At 31.8% G+C, this 25,816-nt stretch overlaps 1 protein-coding gene across 1 annotated transcript; it reads right to left on the minus strand.

Annotated features, from left to right (window-relative positions):
- Positions 1 to 496: 496 nt before the first annotated feature.
- Positions 497 to 25,707, minus strand: LOC134691086 (kynureninase-like). Its single transcript, XM_063551300.1, has 13 exons — positions 25,587 to 25,707; positions 22,555 to 22,751; positions 20,386 to 20,506; positions 19,381 to 19,463; positions 18,302 to 18,363; positions 17,721 to 17,792; positions 17,127 to 17,201; positions 16,004 to 16,150; positions 15,322 to 15,420; positions 10,961 to 11,087; positions 4,708 to 4,793; positions 2,599 to 2,853; positions 497 to 1,840 (listed from the first exon to the last, which is right to left on the minus strand). The coding sequence occupies exons 2-13, from the start codon at positions 22,742 to 22,744 to the stop codon at positions 1,709 to 1,711; spliced, it is 1,449 nt and encodes a 482-aa protein (XP_063407370.1). The 5' UTR covers positions 22,745 to 22,751; positions 25,587 to 25,707; the 3' UTR covers positions 497 to 1,708.
- Between the last annotated feature and the right edge of the window lie 109 nt (positions 25,708 to 25,816).

The following is a 25,816-nucleotide window of genomic DNA, read 5'->3' on the forward strand; positions in this document are numbered from 1 at the left end:
CACCTGCCAGTTGGACATATACACCTTACAGTCCTTCCATACACCGAATATACTAGACCTATTGCTTATAGTATCTGAGATAAGGACTTGACAAACAAAACATAACCTTGTTCACTGATCCATAAAATGAGGTCCAAGTCAAGTGAAAACTATCTGGCAGCCATGAGGACCTTGCAAGCTAGGCACATACCAAATATAATTATCTTATTACATGTTTTTGTACTTGTAATAAGAGAGAATTTAACATTACCCAAAAAAATTATTTTTTTCAAGTACATGAGGTCAAGGACATTGGATATGTGACTGACGGAAACTTCGTAACATGAGGCATCTATATACAAAGTATGAAGCATCCAGGTCTTCCACCTTCTAAAGTATAAAGCTTTTAAGAAGTTAGCTAACACTGCAGCCGCCGTAGCCACTGCCGCCAGATCACTATCCCTATGTCAACCTTTCTGCGACAAAAGTCGCAGGCTCAACAAAAACTGCCACAACAAACTATAATACTTTTATTGTAAATACATTATGCATTTATAATTGATTACATTTTTTCACCATTGCTGGCCCCAGTTTCCAAGTAATATAATTTGATAATTTGCTAACAATAAGTCCATGTCCATCTGATGGGTACTTGTCTGTTCAATTATTATGAGTATTTTCATTGATTGAGGTACAATAAACACTTCTTAAAGATGTATACGTTTAATATTACACCTAAGGCTTTTCTACCTCAGGCATAGATTACCTAAGCTGGATTTGGCCAAACTTAAAGGAATTTTGGTCCTGAATGCTCTTCAACTTACTTTATTTGGCCTTTTTTTACTTTTTTGGATTCGAGCGTCACTAGTACTGATGTGTCTTTTTGTAGACGAAACGCGCGTCTGGAGTATATACAAAATTTAGTCCTGGTATCTATGATGAGTTTATTTATACTCAGTATATAGATATAGTCAATTAAAGTGCCTTAACCAATGTCAAAATGTCAGATTCTGGGTGATAAAATCCTGGGCATAATGCTTAACCATCTGACTAAAAACAAATCTGTTGTTTACCGCTAGTATTTTGATTTGTATGTCTTTATTTTCATGTTCCATTTGTGGATAAAAACATCTTTTTTTTTTAATAAACATGATAGAAGGTAAATCCAGTAAAGTGCTTCAAACACTTGAATTTTATAAAGTGCTGTTTTATATTTTTTATATAGACTTGCATGCAAAATTTGTTGTCCTCTATTATCAATAGTGGTATCCAAGAATATGAATAAATCCACATATTGACTTCTTAATCAAAGAGAGCAGTAAAGAGTTTAACAATTAGTGAATGTTAAAAGCACTAGATTCTCAAACATTTTCATTTTTTATCTAGGATATTACGATTTACTGTCTGAATGAGTGTTTTTCAGGTTGTTTAAAAATATTTTATTTTAAAAAATAACAATATTTACCAAAAAATATTATAACATGTTAAATTTATTAAAAAAACTTCTTAAACAAAACAGATTAAAGCTAACCTACCGCATTTTTAAGCGACATCATTCAACACTTTTTTCTAAAAAGTTATTTGTAAAAAATATAGGGAAGTAACTTTGAGCATAAAAAATATTTTAGATAGCAAAAGTGTTTGCTGTTTCTTAAATGACTGATTAATACAAAACAATTGGTACCCAAGACATTGATAACAATTTAAAATTCTAGATTAAGTCCCTTTATCATCTTCCCAGTGTGTTAGCAACAGCTTGCAGTGCTTCATCTAGATAAATCATAAATCTATGGACATCTTCAAACGAGCAATACAGAGGCGCAGGAGAGATTCTTATTACACTTGGTTTACGTTCATCACACTGAAATATAAAAATAAAATATAACAATAACTCCTTTCAAATAAGATTTGACAAAGTTGATGGTGTCTAAAAAACTTTAACCACACACTGAAACTAAATGTTTAAGAGTATACCAGGATGAGAAAGAATCTCACAGGCTCGACAAAAACAACAGATTGATAGAATTATAGTGAATTTGAAGAAGGTAAATCGAGAAATGCGCTTCTGAGGCAAAAAATCATTTAAAAATATGTTGTTTTCAACTTTTTACATTACTGGGACAATACCTCTGCTGGTGGACTATCAGTCCCCACTGGGTATCATCAGCTCAGTAGTCAATATTTTGGTACTGACATGATTACACAAACGTCACTAAAATTGTCAGTTTATAAATTAATAAATTATTAAGAAACTAATGTTTCCAACTCCCTCAGGCAAAGTTGGCTTTAGATGAATTTGGCTATTTAATTCAAATATTTTTGACATATAGCTCTTCAACGGTTTCAGTACTTATACATCTTTGGATTTCAAATGTTTGGCTTTGAGCGTTCCTGATGACAATGTGATCAAGGTAAATCCAGATAAGTGCATCGGACGCAAGAAATTATTAAACATAGTGTTTTCTATTTTTTACTGCAATGTCTTTATTTTCAATTACTTGAATCAAATTCTGGACAGAAAAGAACCAAAAAATTTAAAAAAGCTTAATAAAACAGATTAATTTTTCGACCAATTTCAACACCATATATGGTTTGGACTGAAAGATGTCAAGATCTTACCACAACACCTCTTTTTTCCAATTCCTCAAACACATGGGTGATGTTGATTGAAAACGACAAAGATAACTGAGCACCTCTTCTGTTTATATCTGCTGGAGTAAGAATATCTACATGGACATGTTTCCAATCCGTTGATGTTCCATCAGCAACATGTTTGGGATCCTTTGGATATTTATTTTTGATTCTCATCTCTAAGTAAGCGGTCAAAAGTTTTGATTTTGTTTTAATCTCAGGCATAGATGTTTTGTTAAATATCTGCAATTATGAAATAAATGACTTTATTATAATACAATAATTTAATTTGGGATGTAACACATCTTCTGATTGGCTGGGTTATTTTGTTATCAGCCCATAGACATAATTTAGTCATGTGACTGTGACGTCAGCAACGTTTTTTTCTGGTTTTCAGCATTTTAAAATGGAATTTAGAATTAAATTATAAGAAATGACTGTAATAATTTTTCTGTCTATTTGAAATAACATAAAAAATGTGTTGCACACTGTCAAATAACCCGCTACAGGCGTTATTCAGTGTGAACCAAATTTTTTATGTTATTTCTTCATAGACAGAAAAAATATTAAAGTCATTCCTTAATTACATCATTACCAATATTCATAAATTATGGAACTACTCAAATCAAAAACTATAACATGGTACTTGTACAGAAAAGGAGTAAAGAACACAAAATATATAGATATATTCTAAATTTAGAAAGTATTGGATAGTTTTTATTATTGCAACAAATGTGACAGGGTTAGAATCGCAATCATTTAACAGAATTTTTCTCAACATTGCAAAAATTAAAATTGCATTTTAATCTAATATGACAAATAAGCAATATTAAATGCACACAACAATTTCTGAATTTACAATAAATATTGTATATGGGGCATAAACAATTAATTTAAATACCAAGGGGAAAATCAAAATTTTAAGGTGGTACATAACACTAAAGGGAGATAACTCTGTAAATTCGGCTAAATGTTTTAATTATGTTGTGTTGTAAAAGGAATATTAAACTTCTTCTTTATGTTTTTGTTAAAGGGTCAAAGTAAATACTTTGACAAATTCTATGAAAAGTAAACGAGCCAAATCAATTTTTGTGAAAGTGTTGGGTACCACCTTAAGTTAAAGTAAAACCATGTGACCAACACAAAAACAGAAATACAAATAACAGTCTGAACTCTGAAATACAGATCACAGAACCAAATATTGTACAATGTGATTCCCACGGATAACAGGAAAACAAACAAAAGTACAACAAACAGTCCGCAGAACTAGTGATATTAACATGGTGTGATCCCCACTAAAAACAGGATTGAAAATATAGTGTTTGAGTTAACAATATACTGTGGATTCATTTATTTTTGTGGGTATTAATTTTCGTTGATTAAGGAAAACCTGCATTTTCGTGGGTATTTAATTTCATGGTTTTGATGAAGTCTACATAGAAGCCTTTATTAAATTTGTCAATAGTTGAACGTTTAATTATGTAGTTCACTTGTAACCATGAAATCCCCAAAAATTGGTATTCAACCAAAATTAATGAATCCACAGTATATTTTATGTAAGCAGATATAATGTACATATTTCATTAAGATACAAATGAAAATAACAATAGATATAGGAAGATGTGGTGTCAGTGCCAATGAGACAAATCTCCATCCGAATAACAATTTAAAAAAAAAAGTAAACCATTTTAGGTCAATGTACGGCCTTCAACACAGAGCTTGGCTCACTGAACAACAAGCTATAAAGGGCCCCAAAATAACTAGTGTAAAACCATTCAAATGTGAAAACCAATGGTTTAATCTATATAAAAAAACTAGAAACGAGAAAAATGTATAAATTACATAAACAAACAACAACTGCTGTACATCAGATTCCTGACTTAGGACAGGTGCAAACATTTGCAGCAGGATTAAGAATATAAACAGTTATAGTTTGTGATCATATGTCAAATATATGTTGTACTTAAATTAGAAAACAGCTTTGTTTAAAAAGCTTAAAATAAGGAAGACATCTTAGAATCAAAATTATGTTTCTTTCTCACCAGAAGTCCAGTAGACAGAAATTCTAGTGAGATAAAAAAAGTATTAGTAACTAACCTCTAGACTTGCTTTTAAAGGAGCACATAAAAGGCCTGGTGTATTACTAATCCTATAGTGATATGCACCTGGAATTGGGTCATGTTCTAAAAATAAAACAAAAATTCATAGCAATTAAAACACAGTTTTTATAGTCATGATAGTAATGAATATGAGAAAACTATAGGCTCCTAGGAGCCTGTTTCACTCCCATGAAATTTTTATTTACAATTGATGCATAAAATAATGCAACCGGTATACGTTTGCTCTAGTTTCAAAGAAAAAAGTCAAAAACTGCATTTTTCCTTTCTGTTCTATTTTTAGCCATATCAGCCATATTGGTTGGCAGGCAGGGTCATCGGACACATTTTTAAAAGCTTCCTTAAAATAACCAAATCATGGGCTGCAACCCAATACATCTGAAAATTTCAGCGCAAATAGATCTGGACCTGATAAACAATTTTGCTCTAAATGCTTTGGTTTCAGAGATATAAGCCAAAATTTACATTTTACCCCTATGTTCTATTTTAACCATTTGGGCCATCTTGGTTGGTTGGCCAGGTTACTGGACACATTTCTAGATACCCAAATAATAATTGTGGTCAAATTTGGTTTAATTTGGCTCAGTAGTTTCAGGAGAAGATTTTTGTAAAAGTTAGCAACGACGGATAACGAATTAGGACGACAGACCAGGTGAGCTAAAAATGACAAAGTTCAACTATCTCCCAAAAGATCTAATATAAATAAAAATCAAAACCCTGACCACATGCACACCTTCAATATATGTACAAATATATGCATGGAGGCATTAGGGTGCAATCAACAGTTTTTTTCTATGACGTCATATTTTGAGGGACCATCTATAATTGACCCTTCGTGGTGTTAATGTTAATGAAGATACTTGTATAAAACTAGATATCATTAGAATCAGGATTTTCTCTAGTTTATAATGAAATAAAAATAAATTGTACTTTTAATAGTACCAAAATGTTTTATCCAGAGAAAATGGGAAAAACATTGCCTAATCTATGCATAAAAAACATGAAATCAGGCCATGTGCACACCCATGCAGACATGATACATGCACATTTTTCATATTCAAAACTGTATGAATTTCATAGGTTTTTACCTGGTCTTTCTAAAAATTTATGCTTCAGGCTACGTTCGCCTGCTCCCAAAAGAGCTACAGTGGGTGCAAATAAGTGTTGCACTTTTCACTGCCAAAAAAAACTGGATGTTTACAGTTTGTCTCCCCTTAAAACATGTGTATTTAATCTAATTTTTAAAAATTATTTTAATCATTCCACCTGTTTTAATTGAAGCTATTTAACTTATTTTTACAATCAAATATAAAAAACATGATACTTTTTTACCAATTATGTTGATAAAAAGGGACTTCCCTCCAAGTCTATTTTTAGTCGGGGAATAACCCCTAGTTTTTTTATACGAAACTGTTTATAGCACCCTTATGTGGAATTACTATATACCAATAATGGGGCAGACAGATGGACAAACAGGGGTAAATCAATATCTCTCTAAGTGTTCTATAATAGTTTTGATATATGACAAGTCGATGATGTTATTATACAGCAGTATGACTTTTCTGATCTTCTTTTGTTGCTACATGACAGACATTTCTTGTGCTCATTTCTGACTATATATCCCTATGACGTAAATTTATTGATTTATGTCGGTACCGAACTTGAAATTCAGGAATAATTGTCTGTTCATGGATTTTTAATTCCATGGTCTTTTGAAATTCAGTATACAATAGATATAGGAAGATGTGGTGTGAGTGCCAATGAGACAACTCTCCATCCAAATAACAATTTAAAAATTAAACCATTATAGGTTAAAGTACGGCCTTCAACACGGAGCCTTGGCTCACACCGAACAACAAGCTATAAAGGGCCCCAAAATTACTAGTGTAAAACCATTCAAACGGGAAAACCAACGGTCTAATCTATATAAACAAAACGAGAAACGAGAAACACCGTATATATTACATAAACAAACGACAACTACTGTACATCAGATTCCTGACTTAGGACAGGTGCAAACATTTGCAGCAGGATTAAACGTTTTAATGGGCCCAAACCTTCTCCCTTTTTCTGAAACAATAGCATAACATCACAACATATAAAAACATACGATAAAATATCAAAAAACGTATGATTACACAAAGAACGAATAAATTTGATCTGCGATATCTGAATACAAATGCACAGTTAATTAAATATTAGAGACAAACAGTCATGACCAAAAGGCTATCAAACAAATTCAAACACACTGAGAAATATTTAACCAATCAATGTTCACTTTAGAAAAAAACCGTTTTTTTATAATCTTGAAGTTTATACAAATGTTGTAAGAATAAGTGAAAAATTGAAGATATTACAAATAATCAAAGCTGGTATACAGCCAAGATCCATATAAATAAAAAATGACAAAAAAGCATTATAAACAGTATCAACAGGTCGAATTAACAAGAAAATACGATTTGAGAGTACTCGCAGTTACTGACAGCTAGTTAAAAGCCAAAACCAATTAATAGTAAAAAATCATGCATCAGAGACTAAAATCGACTAAAACACATCACAGGGATTTAGTATTTTAACGTCATTAATAGTCAAAGAAGACATGACTTGTGCAATGCCAAAAATAAATGTATCGACAGGTAGTAGTATAGTGAAGAGCGACTTCTATAGAAATAAAAGTTAACGTGGCTGTGTCCCCTATACATCTCGCCTCAAAAGATAATGAAATTTAGTTATGTTTTAATTTGCTAATGACAAAATCAATATTAGTGCCAATGTGAACTATATTCAGAGATCTAATTACAATATTGGTACGATAACCCTTACTTATAAGTTTGTTTAAAGGTTCGATGAGTTTACAAGGATCACATAGTGATTTCCTCGCTTTAAGTACAATATTACCATAAAATTTAGGATGAGAAATACCATTTTTAATAAGCTTTCTACAGGTATAGCCAAATTTACTAATCAAATCTTTGTATCTATGAAAGAATTTAGTAAAAGTTTTAAGTAATTTATGGTATCGAAATCCCTGACACAACAATTTACCAGTGATGCATTGATTACGTTCGTTAAAATCTATGACATCAGAACACACACGGGCAAACCGAACGAGTTGCGATATATAAACACCGTATGATGGAGCCAAAGGCACATCGCCGTCTAAAAAAGGAAAATTAACAATAGGAAATGAAAAATCGTCTCTTTTGTCGTAAATTTTAGTGTGAAGTTTCCCGTTTGAAATTGAAATGTCTAAATCTAGAAAAGGACAACTGCTGCTGTTTATGTTAGATTTAGTTAAAGTAAGTTCGTTTGGGTAAATTTCTGAAGTATATTTAGAGAACTCTGGATTATTCAACGAAAAAATATCATCCAGATAACGGTAGGTATTTTTGAATGTATCAACCAAATGTAACAATGATGGGTCTTTACTGAGTTTGGTCATAAACTGAGATTCATAGCAATATAGAAATAAATCTGCTATTAAAGGGGCACAGTTGGTGCCCATAGGAATACCTACTACCTGACGATACACTTTATCGCCGAAACGTACATAAATGTTATCAAGCAGAAAGTTTAAAGCTTCAATCATATCCTCACATTTCCAGTAAGTGTATCTAGCATACTTTCCTTTTTCGTTACAGAAAAAGGCCTTAAACGAGTTACAGCAAATAAAATTACAATGAGATTTTTCGAAAGACCATTTTATCTAATACAAAAACTTTTTCTTTATAAGATTGTGTGGAAGTGTAGTGTACAGAGTAGAAAAATCATAACTGTCAACAGAATTGTAAGGACCATTGAAAGCATGTATTTTATCTAAAACCTCTAAAGAATTTTTAACACTCCAAAAATAATTAATACCATTATTTTCATAAGCTTTATTACAAAAGTTAATAACCAGTTCTTTGATAGTAGTTAGGGAGGTGGTTAGAAGCACTGATAGATTAGTAGTAGAACACTTACTCGAAGCGGAGATGAAACGGAATTTAAATGTTTTTTTGTGTAATTTCGGTAACCAGTACATGGTAGGGACTTTCAAATGTTCGGAAGATGCTTTAAGCTGGGCAGTGGCAGTGGTATGCTTGTTAACGATTTGACTCTCTGTGGTGCGCACTGACCTGAATGTAGAGGAATTTATTATTTCGTTTTGAAGAACTTTCGTGTAGTATATGCGTCACACCACCACTACATTATTTGCTGCCTTGTCTGCCGGTACGAACACAAACCGCTCTGCGAGTACCTTGAGTTTGTTTTTTATTCTAGAAATGGGTATATCATGGTTCCTATTATTAATTTCAGAATTGTTTTCTAAATGAGATATTCGAATATCGACAGTATTCATAATTTTATTCAAATAACTGTCTAAAGATTTTTTATCGGATTTTTCACGTTTGCACCAATTTTTACAATAGGCAGACAGAGCGTCTTTAATGACCTGACGACACTGTTTCCAATCTATTGTAGATGGAGGACGGTATTTCGGTCCTTTCTTTAGAAAAGTTATGACTTCACGGTCATCGACTATGTTGAGGTCTCCTGTGATAACATGACCATAGGGAACATATTTAAAACTAGATGTTTCGCAATCTCAAGTGGAAGGAACATTATTTTCTATATTGACGTCTGTTGTAATTGACGTATAATTGAAAATCAAATTTCTGCTCGGTTTTTTATAAGAATACGAAATAATGGGTTGTTCTATATTATCAAAATATGGAGGTATTAAGCTATAGACAGAAGAGTCATTGAATATGCTAGACAAATTAATAAAATCAATACCTCTATTTATATATTTTAATTTGAGAAAATGTCGTTTACGATTTTCAGGTTTATCAATAATAGGAAAAAGCCTGTGATGACAAAAGGCTGTAATAATACGGGTGTATTCATAAAATGGGCTAAAAAAAGAAATTTTATCACACTCAAGAAAAATAGCATATAATTTACTTATAGGTATCTGACCCAGTTTGCATAATACTTGATGTCTGCCATTATTCTTTATTATAGATAACAGATCAGCAAGTGTATAATTTATACGATGTTTAATACGTTGATTGCGGTTCTTGCGTTTACCATGAGACCTATTATTTCTAAGTCGTTTATCAACAATATTAATGACATCGATATGAGTTTTAGATATGTTCCCCTGCCCTAATATTTTATCATTTAGACCGAGAGGATAAGCTGTTTGAAGTCTTTTTATCCAAAACAATTCGCGAACTTCGCGTGATTTTTCAAATTGCTTGTGTGATTCTCCTGGTTGTTTTTGAACGGTTTCGAGCGGTTGGAATTTTATATATTTCAGATTATGATTATGCTTATCTAAATGCTGATATACTAAACTTTTGAATTTTTTGGGTCTACGAAAGCGGTACAGATGTTCTTGATTTCTTCTGAAATACTCTCGTCCCGTCTGTCCCACATATTGAATACCACACTTAGGTTGGGTTCAAGTTACCACATATATTAGGTTTTGAGTTTTTCAGGTAATATCACAGGAAAAGGAGAGCGAAAAGGTTCTCCCGTTCACTGTTGACCTTATAGTATTTTGTATTTTGAGAAGTTAATCTAAAACAAGTTAGTCATTTTTTGGCATTGCACAGGAAAATTTGTGGATATCCACGTGCATTTTTGTTAAATAATCTGGCTGTAGTGGCAAGACTTAAATTCAGCCTTTTTTTCTTGTTTGTAATTGTTTCACAGTTTGAAATGAGTAAATGAAATATAACCCCCACTACATATACACAAAAAGTAAAATCACAAAAATACTGAACTCAGAGGAAAATCAATTTGGAAAGTCCATAATCACATGGCAAAATCAAAAAACAAAACGCATCAAAAATGAATGGACAAGAACTGTCATATTCCTGATTTGGTACAGGCATTTTCAAATGTAGAAAATGGTGGATTAAACGTGGTTCTATAGCGCTAACCCTCTCACTTTAATAACAGTCTCATCAAATTCCGCTACATTTACATGATGCGTTAAATAAACAGTCACAATTAATAAAATAGTCAAAATATGGGTACATCAGTCATCATCGTATAACAATTTTAATTGGAACAATTTAACAGGACACAAAAACATCTACTATCTACAAACACATGGATTGATTTGAGTGTCTGACGTCAGAAAAATTATATACGTCACATAAATTTGTCGTTCAATGTGCATACAAACAATTTTAAAAAACTATGCAAGTGTGGTATAATTTAAATTATTTAATGGTTACCATTATTCATCTGAAATCTTGTAGAGTACTTATGTCCCCACCAGCCCTCCAGCTTCGGTAAATCTGTGTTTTTGTGTTTCTCATGTATAAATATACTTGCTAATCCACCAGCACTTGAATTTATATACTGAAGAAAAAAAATCAGAGTTTTATAGATATAAGAAGATGTGGTATGATTGTCAATGAGACAACTCTCCATCCAAGTTGCAATTTGTAACATTAAACCAATATTGGTCATAGTACAGTCTCCAATACAGAGACTTGTATCACACCAAACAGCAAGCTATAAAGGGCCCCAAAAATGACTAGTGTAAAACCATTTAAACGGGAAAAAACAATGTTCTAATATGTATAAAAAAAACAAGAAACAAATAAGTTTACTTTGCAATAACACATTTAATGATGACTTTATCATAAATACCTATAAACAGTCAATTCTGTAATTATTGTGAAAATTTTATTTAATTCCAATAAGGGGACAGAATGAGGCTTGCTATAATAAGATTCACATTCTGAAAGTTCAATACATACATCTGTATGCAGATTTTTCTGAATTCACAATATTTCTATGGCTGTAGTGAATTTTAGAAGTCTTGATCTAGCCTACATACTTTGTCTATTTCAATGGAATAGCCCTTAGCTGTTCTGTCTTGCTTTGCTTCTAAACATTTGGAAAACAGTGGGTTATTTTAAGACTTAAGGATGTACGTAGGTGAGGTTAGGTGAAAATTAATAAATTAAGAAGTAAAAGTTGATACTATTAGCTGGTAGAGCATCAATTAAGGATAAAAATTTGTAAGGGTTCCGCGGAACCCAGTGTCTCGCCTTCTTTTGCTGTAAATCGCAGGCTCAACATAAAGGAGGAAAAAAAATCATTAAAAATATTCCTTTTGATTGTAAGAAGCATCTGTCCAAGTTTGGTAAAAATGTAGGATAGTTAATGAATCTAATTAATGTTTTGAAAACTTAAACTGCAGACTGTATGTTATGTTAACTGGAAGAAAATGTAAGTCCCTTTAAAAGTAAAATACAGAAAAAATGGAAATATCTTTTAACAAAATTTACTTCTGGATACTATCTTATGATCATAAATAAGCTTCTGTCCAAGTTTGGTACAAACCCAGCTAGTTTAAGAAAGTTATTAAATTTTTAAAAACTTTAACCACAGAGTAAATGTGATGTTTCTCTGTAGAAAAACTAAGTCCATTTAAAAGTAAAATACGGAAATAATAGATTTATTTTTTTACAAAATTTACTTCTGGATACTATCTTATGATCATAAACAAGCTTTTGTCCAAGTTTGGTTCAAACAAAGGATAGTTTAAGAAAGTTATTAAAATTCTAAAAACTTTAACCACAGAGTGAATGTAATGTTTCCCCGCAGAAAAAACTAAGTCCATTTATAAGTAAAATACAGAAAAAATGGAATTTGATTTTTACAACTTTTTCTTCTGGATACTATCTTATGATCATACACAAGCTTCTGTCCAAGTTTGGTAGAAATCCAGTGTAGTTTAAGAAAGTAATTAAAATTTCAAAAACTTTAACCACAGAGTGAATATTTGTGGACGCCGCCGACAACGACGCCGACGGAAAGTAGGATCGCTTAGTCTCGCTTTTTCGACTTAAGTCGAAGGCTCGACAAAAATAAGCTTAAAATATTAATAGGTCATGGACCTCCTTTTCTAGATATTTGAGATTTGAAATATGGCGAGAAAAGGCTGACTCAGACTTTTACCTTATATTGCATTGGTATTATTAGGTCTCAAAAAAAAGGAAAAAAAATTAAGAATCTTCTAAAATTTTGGTAAATGACCTTTCATGAGCCATTAAGTCTTACATAAAAAAATAAATGGGTGTTATGGGGCAAAATATTTTACATTGTATTGTATGGAAAAACACCAAGGAGTCCGAACATTTGACACAAATTCCAAAACCTCACCTAAGTACATCCTTAAGTTACATTTTAGGGAAAAAATCAAACTTGTTACCAAATCATCATTACCTACCCTAATTTTCTGATTTTTATATGCTGTTTGTAGACTTGTATTTTTAAGCTTCAACATCTGATTTTTAGATTTTTTTTTAAATTGTTTTTGTTAATATTTCATTTCCTGTGATAGATCTCATGTACTCAACAGAGTACATATATATGAACTTGTTCTTATTTTGACCATTTCTCATGCCAACATAAATATCTAGTACAAAACCCACCAGGTACAAGCCGGGCTCCAAGTCAAATGAATGTAAAAAAACAATTTGTATACAGTGAATGATATATAAAATACCAACAACCAAAGTCTATATATCATCTTTTAAGACACAAATTCCAAAACCTCACCTAAGTACATCCTTAAGTTACATTTTAGGGAAAAAATCAAACTTGTTACCAAATCATCATTACCTACCCTAATTTTCTGATTTTTATATGCTGTTTGTAGACTTGTATTTTTAAGCTTCAACATCTGATTTTTAGATTTTTTTTTAAATTGTTTTTGTTAATATTTCATTTCCTGTGATAGATCTCATGTACTCAACAGAGTACATATATATGAACTTGTTCTTATTTTGACCATTTCTCATGCCAACATAAATATCTAGTACAAAACCCACCAGGTACAAGCCGGGCTCCAAGTCAAATGAATGTAAAAAAACAATTTGTATACAGTGAATGATATATAAAATACCAACAACCAAAGTCTATATATCATCTTTTAAGAACACTAACATGCAATGTGAGCCAAGGCTCCGTGTTGAAGGCCGTACTTTAACCTATAATGGTTTAATTTTTAAATTGTTATTTGGATGGAGAGTTGTCTCATTGGCATTCACACCACATCTTCCTATATCTAATGTCTATACCTTACCTTGTAAGAACACAAAAAGACAAAGCTTATACTATAATTTATAAGAACAACAACAGGCAAAGTCTTTGCTGGAATACAAACAGACAAAATCTACTACGTATACTTTAATTTACTGTAACCTTGTGGAAACACAATCCGTCAAAGTCTATACATTACATTAAAAGAACACCTATGTTAATTTCTGTTTCATTTAGTCTCTTGTGGAGCTTTGTCGCATTAGCAATCATACTAAATTTTCTTTTTTATACCAACAGGCAGAATCTACTCCTTACCTTGTAAGAACACATACACATGGGGTCTACACCTTCCCTTGATAGAACACCAGCAGGGAAAGTCTACTTCTTTCCTTGAAAGAGCACATACAGAAAAAAACCTACAACTTACCTTGTAAGAATACCAACAGACAAAGTCTACTCCTTACCTTGGAAAAATACCAACCGGCCAAGTCAATGTCTCTCCATTGAAGAACACCTGCAGGCAAATTCACTTTTTGACCTTGTAAGAACAAAAACATGCAATGTCTACTAAAGCCTTTTACCATGTTAGTATACATAATCCAAATATATTATATCTAACCTTGTAGGAACACCAACAGGCAGAGTCTACTTCTTACCTTGTAAGAACACAATTAGTTAAAAATTGATATCTTACCTTATAAGAACACCTACAGGCAAATTCACTTTCTGACCTTTTAAGAATAGGTAAAGTCTACTTCTTACTTTGTAGGAACACAAACAGACAAAGCCTATAACTTACTGTAAATTCAGAAATTATTGCGTGCATTTATTATTGCGATTTTGTCAATATCAACTTCAATGCGATTTTAATTTTTATGATTTTGAAAAAAGTCATGCTTTATTCTGTTAAAATATTACAAAATGCGAGTTTTAATTATTGCGTTTACAACTCTGTCGCATTATTCGCAATAATAAAAACCTCGCAATAATTTCTGAATTTACAGTACCATATAAGAACAACAACAGGCAATGTCTATGTTAGAACCTTGTATGATCACTAACATGCAATGACAAATGCCTACATCTTACCATGCAAGAACACAATTAGGCAAAAATGGATGTCTTACCTGGTAAGAACACATACAGATGGAGTCTATACTTTACCTTGTAGGAACACCAACAGGCAATGACTACATCTTACCATGTAGGAACACAATTCGACAAAAATCAATATCTCACCTTGTAAGAACACATACAGATGGAGGCTATATCTTACCTTGTAAGAACACCAACAGACAAAGTCTACTTCTTTCCTCATAAGAACACAATTCGTCAAAAATCAATATCTCACCTTGTAAGAACACAAACAGATGGAGTCTATATCTTACCTTGTAAGAACACCAACAGGCAAATTCACTTTCTGACCTTGTGAGAACACCAACAGGCAAAGTCAACTTCTTATCAATAGAGAACACAATTAGGCAAAAGCTCATATCTTACCTTGTAAGAACAAATGGAGGTGGAGTCTATACCTTACCTTGTAAGAACACCAACAGGCAAAATCTACTTCCCAGTCATGTAAATGTAACTCTACATTTCCTGCAGCATGTGCCAGATCCCAACCAACATAACACCCCTTCATTCAAAAAGAACATAAAAAACTGTTATCTTTATTGTCTAAATATTTTTTAAAAGCAGTAGCAGTATTGTGGGGGAAAAAATAACATCAATTTAAATCCTGCTCTGCCAAACATGACATGAGCACAATAAACATTGATATACTGTAAATTCAGAAATTATTTCGTGCATTTATTATTGTGATTTTGTCATTTTACACTTAAATGCGATTTTAATTATTACGATTTTGAGAAAAATCCTGTTTCATTCATATGAAATATTTCAAAATGCGTGTTTAAATTATTGCATTTACAATTCTGTCGCATTTTTCGCAAAAAATAAAAACCTAGCAATAATTTCAGAATTTACAGTTATCACTGGGTAGATAAGTCATGCTACAAACAACTACTTCTATTTTGGTACCATTTCAAGATTTTCATATGCAACCGAATGTCATACTACCAGAAATATTACTGTGCAAAAAACTGATGCTCCCTACACTTATCAAATGAGATCAAACATTTTATTTCAAGAGTTCAAAATAAAAAGTATGCTTGGAGGAACAAATTGAATAAAACATTAAAAAAAAGATTTTATTTTACCTTTTGATGACCAGCTTTTGTTATGGTAAGAATGTCAAAGAATTGTCCTGTATAATACTGGACTCCAGAAAAGCAGACGACAGCTATAGAATCTCCTTCTGCTTTTATCTTATCTAAAATGTCTTCTGTTCTTAATGTATATTCTCCCTGTAAATAGAAATATCTGGATCAAAATAAGTATGTTGTACTGTTATACCATGGCCACTGTCCCAGGTTAGGGGAGGGTTGAGATCCAGCTAACATGTTTAACCCCGCCACATTATGTATGCATGTGCCTGTCCCAAGTCAGGAGCCTGTAATTCTGTGGTTGTTTTTGTGTTACATATTTGTTTTTCGTTCATTTTTGTATATAAATGAGGTCGATAGTTTTATATTGTCATTTCAGGGCCTTCTATAGCTGACTATGAGGTATAGGCTTTGCTCATTGGTGAAGGCGATACAGTGATTTATAGTTGTTAAATTCTGTGTCATATTGGTCTCCTGTGGCGAGTTGTCTCATTGGCAATCATACCACATCTTCTTACTTGGGATTTATGAGGTTTACACTAGAAAACTTTACCAATGTATTGGGATTTCCCTGATGCATGTGATGAGAAGGGTAAATTTAAGTCTTGAAATCCATTGTATAAACGGTATTTACCTAATCGCTTTATGTCCATCATTACAGCTAGACATCACAAAAGTTCCCATAAAATGTTTATGTCATACAAAAAAATGTGTGACACCAGAAAGAAAAAGTGATTATTGTATGTTGTCAGTATTTCAAGTGACACAGATTCTCTATTGAAGCATTGCAGATAGTCATATACTAAGAAGAATATACCTTAAAAAGGCGATCCAAAATGTTAAAACATTGTCTTATCGGGGCCTTTTATAGCTGACTATGCGGTATGGGCTTTGCTCATTGTTGAAAGCCCTACAGTGACCAATAGTTTTTTAATGTCTGTGTCATTTTGGTCTTTTGTGGATCATAAGTTGTCTCATAGGCAATCATACCACATCTTCTTTTTTATATATAGCAATACATATTACTAGTTTTAATCCTTAGTTAATATAAGAGAACAACCTGGTGTTCATTGTTTTAGATTTGAAAACAAAATAAAATAACTACAATTTGACCTACTTTCCTGGGTTCTACAAAGATCATTGATGTTTCCGGATCATACCCATGGAGACGCATTTGACTGGCAAAAGCATACTAAAAAATGAAAATATGGCATTTTAGTCTAAAATGACAAATTGCAATAATAAATGTACACAATAATGAAATTTAATAAGTTGATTAATCTTGAAGTTTCATATTAGTTTATACCTTCTTCGTAATAAAGACCAAATATTTACTGAAAATACTGAATTTTTTGTGAGCATTTATTTTTGCCATTTTTGATGGATGGCCAAAAAATGCAAGCTTGATTATATGATTATTGTGATTTCAGAAAAAATCTGAATACAGATAATATACATCAGATAACAGAGTGAGAATACACCTTATTGCTATTTGTCCACCATTACTGGATATTACACAGGTTTCTATAAAATTTTGACATCATAAAACAAAATATCTGACGCTACAATGGAAAAGTGATTGTTGGATGTGTCAAAAAGTCAAGCAGCCGGATCAGCCGGCCAAGTAGAGCTAATAACGATGAGGTGTATTATTTGCATTACCGTTGATAAAACCCTCATAATAATTTCTGAATGTAAAATATTTACTTACATAATCTGAAGGGAATGCTTTACTCTCACATAAAATTTTATGTCGTGATGGAGTTGGTCTGTAGAAGGAAATCTGAATTAATGGAAATTATTTTAAATGTACATTTTGTACAATGATTATCATGATTATAGTTAAACAATGAGAAGGGCAAATTCCTTTCACAGAAGAAAATCTATTTGAATTGCTTAGTCTTGCTGAAATATATTATTCATTTTCAATTTTCTGCATATATTGCCCAAATTATAATAAAAGTATGAACAGTTCTAAAAATGTATTTATTAGAAAACATTTGCTCTGAATACTGTCTTTTATAACATTTAGAAACTTCTTTCAAAGTTGATTAATACATTGTAATATTCCATGATGATGGCCGGATGTTTGGTAAATTTGTTGATGTCTAAAAAATATTTCATATAATACAGTAATATTTCAGATTAAACCGAAACATGGTAAATGTACATTATATTTAAACAAAGATAGAATGTAAAATATAATATATTGTTTCCAAAATAAAATGTTGCAGGCTTGACAAAAAAATTATACATTTTATGATTATATACTAAATATCTATCTAAACTCACCAATAAAAGATGAAGGTTTACTGTTAGTCCATTCATAATAGCAACTTCACCAGGTTGGCCACCTGTGCAAAAAAAAACCAACTTGTACACAACTAACACTCTGTTTTCAACTGTTACAATACAGTGCAATATGAGAACATTTAATTACTGTAAATTCAGAAATTAATGCGAGGTTTTTATTATTGCGAAAAATGCGACGGAGTTGTAAACGCAATAATTTAAACTCGCATTTTGAAATATTTTATATGAATTTAACAGGATTTTTCTCAAAATCGTAAACATTAAAATCGCATATAAGTCTTAAATGACAAAATCGCAATAATAAATGCACGCAATAATTTCTGAATTTACAGTATCAAATTTGCCTACTGTAAATTCAGAAATTATTGTGTGCGTTTATTATTTCGATTTCTTTTTTTAAGACTACAATGTGTTTTTTATCTTGGCAGTATCATAGATATTGAGAAAAAAACTGTTTAAATTATATAAAAAGTTTCAAAATGCGAATTTAAGTTATTGTGATTTTAACCATATAGCATTTTTCGCAATAATAAAAACAACACAATAATTTTTGAAAATACAGTATTTTATTATGTTATAGATTATTGATAAAACTTGGTATTTTATAACATGGTATTTAATATGAGAGTCACTGGTGAGTCTTATGTAAATTAAATGTGCGTCTGGCGTAATAAATTATAAATCCTGGTACCTTGATAACTCTTTCCTCCATAATGACCCCTTTTGACGCCACCCCCTTATCTACATAATGACGCCTTTTGACGCCTATTTAGAACCTCAGTTGAAATGCTTTGACTACAAAATGTCTGCATCAGACCTAATAAAATTTGCATCCAATATGAAAAGGATATTCATACGAATAATTGACTTCAATTTATTTGATGAAATATTTGTTTCTTGCAATGCATAAATACTTTAAACCTGAGGATTTTATTTTAAAGAAAAAATCCTATGCGAATCAAGCATGTAAAAAAAAAATCCATGGAGGAAAGGGTTAATAAATATATGACATCAAATTTTACCCCAAAGGTTTTATCACTAAGATATAAGAAACTTACCAACAAGTTTAGCCATATCTGAGTCCAGCTTCTCATCACAGAATGCCCAAGGGAGATCACCCTTAGTATGACCTTGGACACCCCTGAAAGTTTAATGTATAAAACAGAATAAGTTAAATGGAATGCTTTAAAATAGCAGGCATGAATAACATGAATAATAGAAAATATCAGTACAAAGATTGTGATTGTTTTCAAAATAAGTTTTTGATTGAGATTTGCATACCGGTAATATTGTTCTATAATAAATAAGATGGATACATTTTTACCCACAATCAACAACTCCAATTAAATTCTTATTACTGTCTGAACAAAGAAAAGCTCATTAAATGTGTTTCTATTACCGTATAGCGGGTTATTTTCGCGGGTGTAAAATTTCACGATTTTCATTCAATAAGGTATACGAAATATTTTGGCGGTTATTATTTTGGCGGATTCAACATTTACAACATTACTTTTGCATGTAAACTTTTAAATTGGCGGCATTTATTTTGGCGATTTTATTCTATCCGCGAAAATAAGCGAAAATTTACACCCTGCGAAAATAACCCACTATACGGTATTGCATTTTGCATTACACCAAAGGCCAAACAAATTATTTTTCTAAGCCCTACTGGAAATGAGATGTCTTTTCAACGCTAGGACTAGACACATATTCTGTTGTACTACTTTTGGGACAAATTATATAAAAAAAATAGAAAACCTCATAGGCTCTAACTCAAAATATGGACAATTTTATGTTAAAGGCGTCTTGAAATCTTTTGACAGCTTCCGAAGTGCTAATTTTTAACCTTTTTCAGCTGGACCAAATCACTACTTTCCTTTAAATTCTGGACCCAAATTTTTTTACAGTGTTATTGCGTCTTTGAAACACATGAAACATGCACTGTAACATTCAATATGTTATCACAGTTTTTTTTTATTTTAGCTCACAATAACGACATGTTTGTTATTTTTCTCTAATAACTTTATGTTTAAGTTAGACCCTTGACTGTACATAATACTCACTGTTTTGCCCATTTATCCATTTCTACCTTAACATAATCATGAGCTTTTTTTGGACACAAACCAAGAGAGTTACCACAAAAATATACACATTCTTCCTCAGGGTCAACCAGTTTCAGATCAACTGTAAATAAACAAATTATAAAATAAAATGAGAATTTAGAAAAATATCCACAATGTATGCCAAGGCTCTGTGTTGAAGACTGTACTTTGACTTATAAATTATAAGTTAAAATGGTTTTTTACTTTTATAAATTGTGACCTGGATCATGTGAATTGAGAGTTGTCTCATTGGCACTCATACCACATCTTCTAATACATGTAACATGTCTAATATGACCTACCGAATTAGACGTATGTACCGGATTTGTTATTACATAAGCAACACGATGGGTGCCACATGTGGAACAGGATCTGCTTGTTTATAATAACTTAATTTTTGTCAAACATACATCTCATGCATGTTCAGAATGAGATTAATTCAACAATAAATGCTTACTATGTTGTAATGTTACACTATTGTTTCAGATAAGGGTGAAGGTTGGTACCTATTAAAACGTTTAAACCTGCTGCAACTGTTTGCAACTGTCCTTAGTCAGGAATCTGATGTTCAGTAGTTGTCGTTTGTTTATGTGGTTCTTCGTTTTTTATATAGATTAGACCATTGGTTTTCCCGTTTGAATGGTCTTACGCTAGTAATTTTTGGGGCCCTTCATAGCTTGCTGTTTGGTGTGAGCCAAGGCCCCTTGTTGAAGACCTGCATACTTTGACCTGTAATGGTTTACTTTTATAAATTGTGACTTGGATGGAGAGTTGTCTCATTGGCGCTTAAACCACATATTTTTATATTACACAATATTTACATGTAAGTCCTAAAATAAGTGAATGACCCAGATTAGCCTACTTGGATAGCCAGGAGAAAACAAGGATGTAATGTCACTAGATTTAACGTTCCGGTTCGCATTCTGACCCAATGTAGCTATTGATTTATACATTCTGCACAGCCAATTTCAGAAAGGTTTTTTCTGCCAATGGTAAGAAAACTAATAGATAATCATATTTTTATATCATATTGTTCAACTATTGAGGTTACAGGAGTTTAGTCCGTCAGAGCTCAGACATAAATAAGTCGGAATCTGATTTTGACTCATAGCTAGTCTAGAGGTCTAAATTTGTAAGTTTTAGGATTTGTCTCCCTTTAGTGCAAGACAACATACGACTTTAATAAGTCAAGTGTTGTTAAGCATGAAATAATTTAAACCAGAACCAAAAAGTTGCAAATGTCGACTCTTACAAGTCGATAAGTTATCAAAATTGGTTAATTTCAAGACCCATGCATATTTATGAAAAGGCCATATCCTGCATCTAAATCAAATAATGACAAAATTGAAAGACAAAAAATGCTTAATTTGTCTTCTAATGAAAAATATGAATCAGAGTCTAAAAAATCGGAGGTAATTTTAATTAACTTTACAATACAACCACCTTGAACCACACTTAATGAGGTAAAACACAAATGAAACAAAGGATGTTCAATTAGATAAATAAATATAGATAGATTAGGTCCTTTTGAAATCTCATACAGGTTTTTGCTGTCTTAGTTGGTGTAGACTTTGGCCACCAAGTAAAATTAAGTTTTTTCATCAACATAAATAGACCTAAACAAGTCTGTCATTTCTGACTTAGATAAGTCTAAAATTGAAAACACATTTTTATAATAAATAAAATTGAGAATGGCAATGGGGAATGTTTCAAAGAGACAACAACCCGACCACAGAAAAAACAACAATAGAAGGTCACCAACAGGTTTTCAATGAAGCGAGAAATTCCTGAACCTGTGACAGAGGCGTCCTTCAGCTGACCCCTAAACAAATATATATACATGTTCAGTGATAATGAACGCCATACTAATTTCCAAATCGTACACAAGAAACTAAAATTAAAATAATACAAGACTAACAAAGGCCAGAGGCTCCTGACTTGGGACAGGCGCAAAAATGTGGAAGGGTTAAACATGTTTATGAGATCTCAACCCTCCCCATAATAAATACATGTTTTGACTTCTTTCAGCATGTTAAGTCAAAACAAAATTCTACTTGTTTATGTCTGAGCTTAGACTATTTACCAGTGACTCAAAGGTGTAATGTGTATTTGAAAGGCAATACCTATTACCTCCATGCAATTCTTTCATCTTTGGATAATTGAAATCTTGTCGTAGTTTGCCCAAGGGATCATTTTGGTCCATAAATTTAGCAAACTCCAAGCTCTCTATAGAAAGTCCTTCCTTCTTTGCTAAGGACTGTAGCATTTCCGCAGGATGTTCCTCGTTTTCCATTTTGCTTTTTAATGGAGGTTTATCCATTTATAACCTGCAGTTAAATACAAAAAAAATGTGCAGCTTTCATATTCATACAATTTTTTTACTGAGTTGATTACATAAGAATGATCTATAGACAATGATAGAATGCTGATGCGTTTTTCAGGACTTTTAAACATGTTAAATATATAGCAACATTCTGAAAACAACTACATGTAATAATGTACAATGATGTAAGATCAAGTAAGGACATAACTGGTATGTGATGACCATCATGTGAATTTCTAATAGGGTCTTGTCATGCTTGTTATATAACTTCAACTTTATATGTATTTCTATTTGAATCCATCTTATGAGTTCAGCTGTTTTCAACTTTTTTTTATAATTTCTTCTAATGTTACACCACCATGACCACTGACCCAATTAGTCATTGTTTTCTTGTTTGAATTGTTTTATTTTTGTCATTTCGAGGTCTTTTAGGAGGGGGGATAGGACATTTAACGGTACTCCGAGATTGGGTGTTTTTAAGCTCAGGATTTAGGGATTAACCCTTACTGGATCCAGGAATTCTTTCTTTGAATTTCGGGACCTCAGGATTTCTTGTTTTTAAGCCAGGGATTTCGGGATTTCCTGTTTTTAAGCCTGAGATTTCGGGATCAGGACCCCTCCTATAATCGCCCCTCTTTCATAGCTGACTATGTAGTATGGGCTTTGCTCATTGTTGAAGGTCTTACAATGACCTATAGGTTTTAATTTCTGAGTCTTTTGGTTTCTTATGGAGAGTTGTCTCATTTGCAATCATACCACATCTTCCTTTTTATATTAAAGGATTGTTTTTAAATTTGTAAAATGTACATGTAACAGTTAAGATAAATACATGCAGATTTACTACTGGGTTAATTCCCTTTCTATTAAAATGGATGTGTCTAGTGTTTACAACTCTATTGAAAGTGGGACCCAAAATATATGTTGACATTTCCTGGAACATTAACATGATTAAGGTTCATGTGAACCCTAGGACTAAAATGGCTGTATTTTCCCTCAAAATTTTCTCTGAGTACAGGCAAACCTATGCATCTGGAAAAGTTTTAAGGCATAGCACGCCCTAGATAAATAGAATTCAAATGCATTGTATGAGTTAGAAAATTCATAACTTAACTGGATTTTGCCGTACACTTTTTTTGTCTCTGCAGAAGACGATAAAATTAACACTGATTAACAAACTGTTGAGTTTACCTTGATATGGTCCACTCAGGTACACAGTTTAAATAACCAGTTATTGCCAGGTATCTATTGTCCATGATGAAAAAAAGTGCACAGCAAAATCTGGTAAGTTTTTATAATTCTAAAACATAAAACATACTTAAAATTCTTTTATCTAGCATGTCTAGGGCATGCTATGCCTGAAATTTTTTACAGATGCACAGGTTTGTCTATATTTCGAGTAAATTTTAGCCACAGAGTCCACATGAACCTTAAAATTTTCATTATATATATATCATCCTATGTTATGCAACCCCCCTACAGGGTAAAGACTTATAGCACCATGCATCATTTGAGCATGAAGGTGAATTTTGAAGCAAAAATTAGCACACCCTAAAAAAAGAGCACATAGGTAGAAGGGTGAAAGTGAATCAGACAAAACAGACCTGCATATGTAAAGCAAAATTATATCCGGGTGAAATTTGATCCTGAGGAAAAAATGTCACAGTAGTTGTTGTTATTTTTTTATCCGGAGGAAAATATTTCCCTGGGATATTTTTTCCTTTGCCGTGAAATTCTATCTGGGTAGTTAACTTATTGAATAGTTATTAGAAAAAACTTATCCTTTACACATACTATGAAATAATAAAAGTGTATTTGAATTAAACCTATTTTGTAAAAAAAAAGTATTTTAACGGGAATTATATTTCACAAATTATCATTGAAAAAATTTCATAAAAAAATGTAAGTAAATATCATTCTTTTAAAAGAAAATTATCATTAACATAAGAAAGAAAACCAGAAATAATTTCAAAGATCATAATTGTGAAATAATATCATGATTAAATAAGGTAAGTGAAATACATGTAAAAGTGAGTTGTTTTCAGATCTCAGTACAAATATAAATTAAAACGTAAAGGTAGAAATATAAATGCATTACTACTGTTAACAGTAATGGAAGAATTTGATTATGATAATATTTTCAACTATATATTTTAATAGTCTCACTCTGGGGATAAAGATGTTGTTGTTGATTATATGGAAATCAGATAAATTATAGCTTAACAATATATTGGAACAAAAGCAATGTTAACAGTTGGATAGTATTTACCTGTGAAATAATATCTGTCTTATTAAATATTCATGTTGTAAGTCATCTTGTTATTAAATGAATATATATAAAAAATAAGATTCAAGGAAAAATTTCACTATGAAATAGATTCAGGAATATATTATATTAATATCTTTAAAATATAAATTGTTCATATATAATTACCTCCCTTTGATAAATTATGCAAATTTGTTCTACCTTTGTGAAACATTTTACAATTAAAGTCAGGTATATATTGATTGCGAGTAACTTACATACTAGTTAATGGAAGTATATTTCACAAGGTTCTGTGAAATATGATACGGCAAATATATACCGGTACATACTATCCGCATCACACAGATAGAATTGCACTCCTGTGGAAAAATTCTACCTGTGAAATACCATGCCTGGAAAAAATTTACCGTGACAAATTATCCTCAGGATAAAATATCACAGAGGAAGAAATAAACCGTTACACATACAGCATTCAGTAATTAAAGCAATATAAAAAGGGGGAGGGCTAGCATATTGTCACAGGCACTTGTTTCTATTGATGAGTTAGTATGTTTAATTCTGACGTTATATTATTACCTTTTCCGTTTAAATAGAAGTTGATAACTGGTTAAATTATGTTGTTTTGTCTTGTCATTCACCTTGGCCTTAATTACTTGATCCGTTTGTGTCCCAAAATGTGTACAATATTGAAGGTCAAACTTGTTTCAACATTATTTACTCTGGGATATCGTCCTTGTTCATTTCCCCACTAGTTTATGCTTTAATTACAAAAAAATTTCTGCAATAGAGATGTTTATTCTAATCTT

Source organism: Mytilus trossulus, chromosome 11 (assembly GCF_036588685.1).
Source record: "Mytilus trossulus isolate FHL-02 chromosome 11, PNRI_Mtr1.1.1.hap1, whole genome shotgun sequence".
Classification (NCBI taxonomy): domain Eukaryota; kingdom Metazoa; phylum Mollusca; class Bivalvia; order Mytilida; family Mytilidae; genus Mytilus; species Mytilus trossulus.

Excerpts from the sequence above, each read along its gene's own strand:
- LOC134691086 (XM_063551300.1), bottom strand. The coding sequence starts at position 22,744 with ATGGATAAACCTCCATTAAAAAGCAAAATGGAAAACGAGGAACATCCT. Across the intron at positions 19,464-20,385 it reads ATGGATAAATGGGCAAAACA|GGGTGTCCAAGGTCATACTA; the intron begins GTGAGTATTATG and ends TTAAACTTTCAG. Across the intron at positions 2,854-4,707 it reads CTTTAAAAGCAAGTCTAGAG|ATATTTAACAAAACATCTAT; the intron begins GTTAGTTACTAA and ends TCATAATTGCAG.